The sequence below is a fragment of the Setaria italica genome, chromosome IX (genome assembly GCF_000263155.2).
Source record: "Setaria italica strain Yugu1 chromosome IX, Setaria_italica_v2.0, whole genome shotgun sequence".
NCBI classification, from domain to species: domain Eukaryota; kingdom Viridiplantae; phylum Streptophyta; class Magnoliopsida; order Poales; family Poaceae; genus Setaria; species Setaria italica.
The window spans coordinates 21,175,770-21,178,678 of record NC_028458.1 but is presented as its reverse complement, the minus strand read 5'-3'; the positions used below and the strand labels follow the sequence as shown (position 1 = coordinate 21,178,678).

At 54.3% G+C, this 2,909-nt stretch overlaps 1 protein-coding gene across 1 annotated transcript; it reads right to left on the bottom strand.

The window, feature by feature from the left end:
* Window positions 1-270: 270 nt before the first annotated feature.
* Window positions 271-2,646, bottom strand: LOC101768252 (homeobox-leucine zipper protein HOX23-like). Its single transcript, XM_004983087.3, has 2 exons — window positions 1,852-2,646; window positions 271-1,230 (listed from the first exon to the last, which is right to left on the bottom strand). The coding sequence occupies exons 1-2, from the start codon at window positions 2,518-2,520 to the stop codon at window positions 799-801; spliced, it is 1,101 nt and encodes a 366-aa protein (XP_004983144.1). The 5' UTR covers window positions 2,521-2,646; the 3' UTR covers window positions 271-798.
* Window positions 2,647-2,909: the final 263 nt, after the last annotated feature.

Here is a 2,909-nt window from a genome sequence, read left to right as displayed (position 1 = left end):
ACCTTCTAATTATTTTATTTAGTGATAATGCATTATTAGGAATTGATTAAATCAAATGGGCGTGGCCTGCACAGCTTGCACAAACAGTGTGTCTATACAAGCTGTCTGTTTCGTAGGCTCGAAGATGAGGCCCACATGCCAAACACCAACCGCACACCACAGTACTGCTACTACCCCATATATCAAGCTCCCATCCACATCAGGGGTCGTCCATTGAAACAAAAGAAATAAAAAAAATGATATTCCAGCGATCCTTACCGGCACAGAAAATAGTATCAATTAAATATGTATTAATGTCCATTTCACAGTAGATCCACACAAGGGGGAAAAAAAAGGAGAGAAAAATTGCATGATTTCAAGTTCGAAACTTCTTGGTACTCACAAGGTACCACAATCCTATACACAACAATATCACCACTGCCTCACAAATGTAATCACCTATATATAAATATTAAACAGAAAAATAGTGATCAAGGAAAAATTAAATAATAAGAGAAAGGAAAAAAGAAAAGGTTACTACTCAAATCCAAAATCTACCTAGACTGACACATGATCCATCCGACGTGTACTCCAATCATTCCTCCTCATCTTAAACTCAAACTGGATCATCCCATCACTTTGTTTCATCAATTTGCATATTGTTCAACGACTCATCATCGTGGCATTGGTGATCTCTCCTCCTACTAGCATTGATCGATGCCAAGAAATGGAGAGCCACACTGATCGATTACTCTTAGTTTCCGTTGATCATTCGTCACATGCATTGTCTCATTAATCCTCGCGGAGGACGATGTGCGATCACTGGAAGCTGTGGTGGCCGTCGGTCCACGGCCAGAAGGGCGGCTGCTCGTCGACGACGGCGCCGCAGAGCAGGCTACCGAAGCTGCCGCCCGCGGCGCCGGCGGGCGTGTCGGCGGTGGCGCTGTGGCCGAGCTCCATCTTGGGCGCGGCGGCCGGGGACGGGTGGCCGCTGCTGTGCAGGAGCTGGTCGACGGCGGCGGAGGCGTAGAACGGGAGGCCGCGGTGGGTGGTGTTGATGGGGCTCTCGTCGGCGGCGGCCGCCGGCGCCGGTGGCCTGGAGATGTCGAGGTTGATCTCGGAGCTGTTCTCGCTGCGGTTGCTGCAGGACGCCTCCGTCTCCTTGACGTTGAGGTTGATGAGCTCCGACGCCGCCTCCTGCCTTCCTCCTCCTCCGCCGCCATTCCCGCCGCCTCCCTTGAGCGCCATGATCTGCACGCGAACCAGCTCACAAGCATGAGGACATGGTGGACAGAATTGGAGTGGTGGCCCGGAAAGGGAGAAGGTGATTGGTAGATCGAGTGGCTAATCATGCTGCATGCACCACAGGAGAGAGAGAGAGTGTGAGGAGAGAGAAAGAGAGGGATGCATGGGTGGCCGACAGCAGGCGCAGCGTTCATATGGCCGGCACCGATCCCGACACGCGCACTTTCTGCAGACGACGCTGAAACCCACATGGATCCTATCAGCTACTTCCTGGCTATGGCATGTCATGGTATGGTATGGTATGGATCACAGCGGCGGTAGCAGTCAGTCCTGCTACTCCTACCACTGCTACTGCTACACCATGTCTGTACCCTGCATCATCGATCGATCCCCAATCATGCATTCTGACACCCACCAAGAGAGAGCAACCAAGAACGAACCATGGCGATCGATCTTGCGCTGCTGACACTGCTAACCAGCTCCTGATCAAGATCCAGGAGCAAGAAGAACATTTATGGAGAACAATGGCTATTACAAACTACTCCTAGATCTCGGTGTGCTTGTGTCTGTTAGATGCATATATGTTGCTCGGCAAAGTATGACAAGTAAGTAGATCTTGTTTGTTACCTCGGCGTGGAGCTTCTTGTTGTGGGCGAGGAGGGCGTCGTTCTCGGCACGGGCGGCGTCGAGCTGGCGGCGGAGCGCGTCGTAGTCCTTCTCGAGCTGCTTCGTCTTCCACCTCGCGCGCCGGTTCTGGAACCAGATGGCCACCTGCCGGGGCTGCAGCCCCAGCGCGCGGGCCAGCTGCGCCTTCCGCTCCGGCTCCAGCTTGTTCGCCACCTCGAAGCTCCGCTCCAGCGTCCGCACCTGCTCCACGCTCAGCCGCCGCTTCCGCTCCCCGCCGCACCCGCCGCCCGCCGCCGCCGACCCTTCCTCGTCGTCCGACGCCGCGCCGCCGCCGCCCCCGTCCTGCTGCGGATCCGCGGCGTGCAGGTTGTTGTTGTCGTCGCCCACGCCGCCGTCGGGGAACATGCGCTTGCCGAGCCCGCCGCCCAGCATTGGCGGCGGCGCGGCCATGGCGCCTCCGAAGTCGTGGAGGAAGGGGCTGACGAGGGCGGGGGGAGGGGGAGCCAGGAGGTGGTGCGCCTCGTGCTCGTGGCCCTCATGGTGGTGGTGGTGGTGGTGGTGGTGGTGCTCCGGCTGCTGGGGGTGGTGAGGGAGAGGCTGCTGCATTTGGAGCAGGAAGTTGGCGGGGAAGAAGGAGGGGGCCATGCCATTGGTGGCCATTGGCTTCATCACAGGAGCGGGAGGAGCATGGGAGGAGTATATCAATCAGAGAGAGAGAAGAGAGAGAGAGAGGGAGGGAGGGAGGTTGGTTGAGAGTGTGTGACAGGGAGGCAGAGGATGGAGGAAGATGGGAGCAAATGGAAATATAAGATGGAGTTTTTTTTCCTTTCCTCACATTAATTGTAAAAGGAGATATTTTGTGAAAGGAAAACCTAAGTAATGTAATAGGGAGGAAACGCTTAGCTTTAGCTAAAATATGTTGGAATCTTGTCAAATATTGTTACTATTAGGTTATATTATACATTCCGGTTGTTTCGACCGAAGCAAATCTCGAATGATTGTGGTACGTAAGGATAGGAGGTGATTAGGCAGCATCAAAAGGTAAGATATACCGAGAC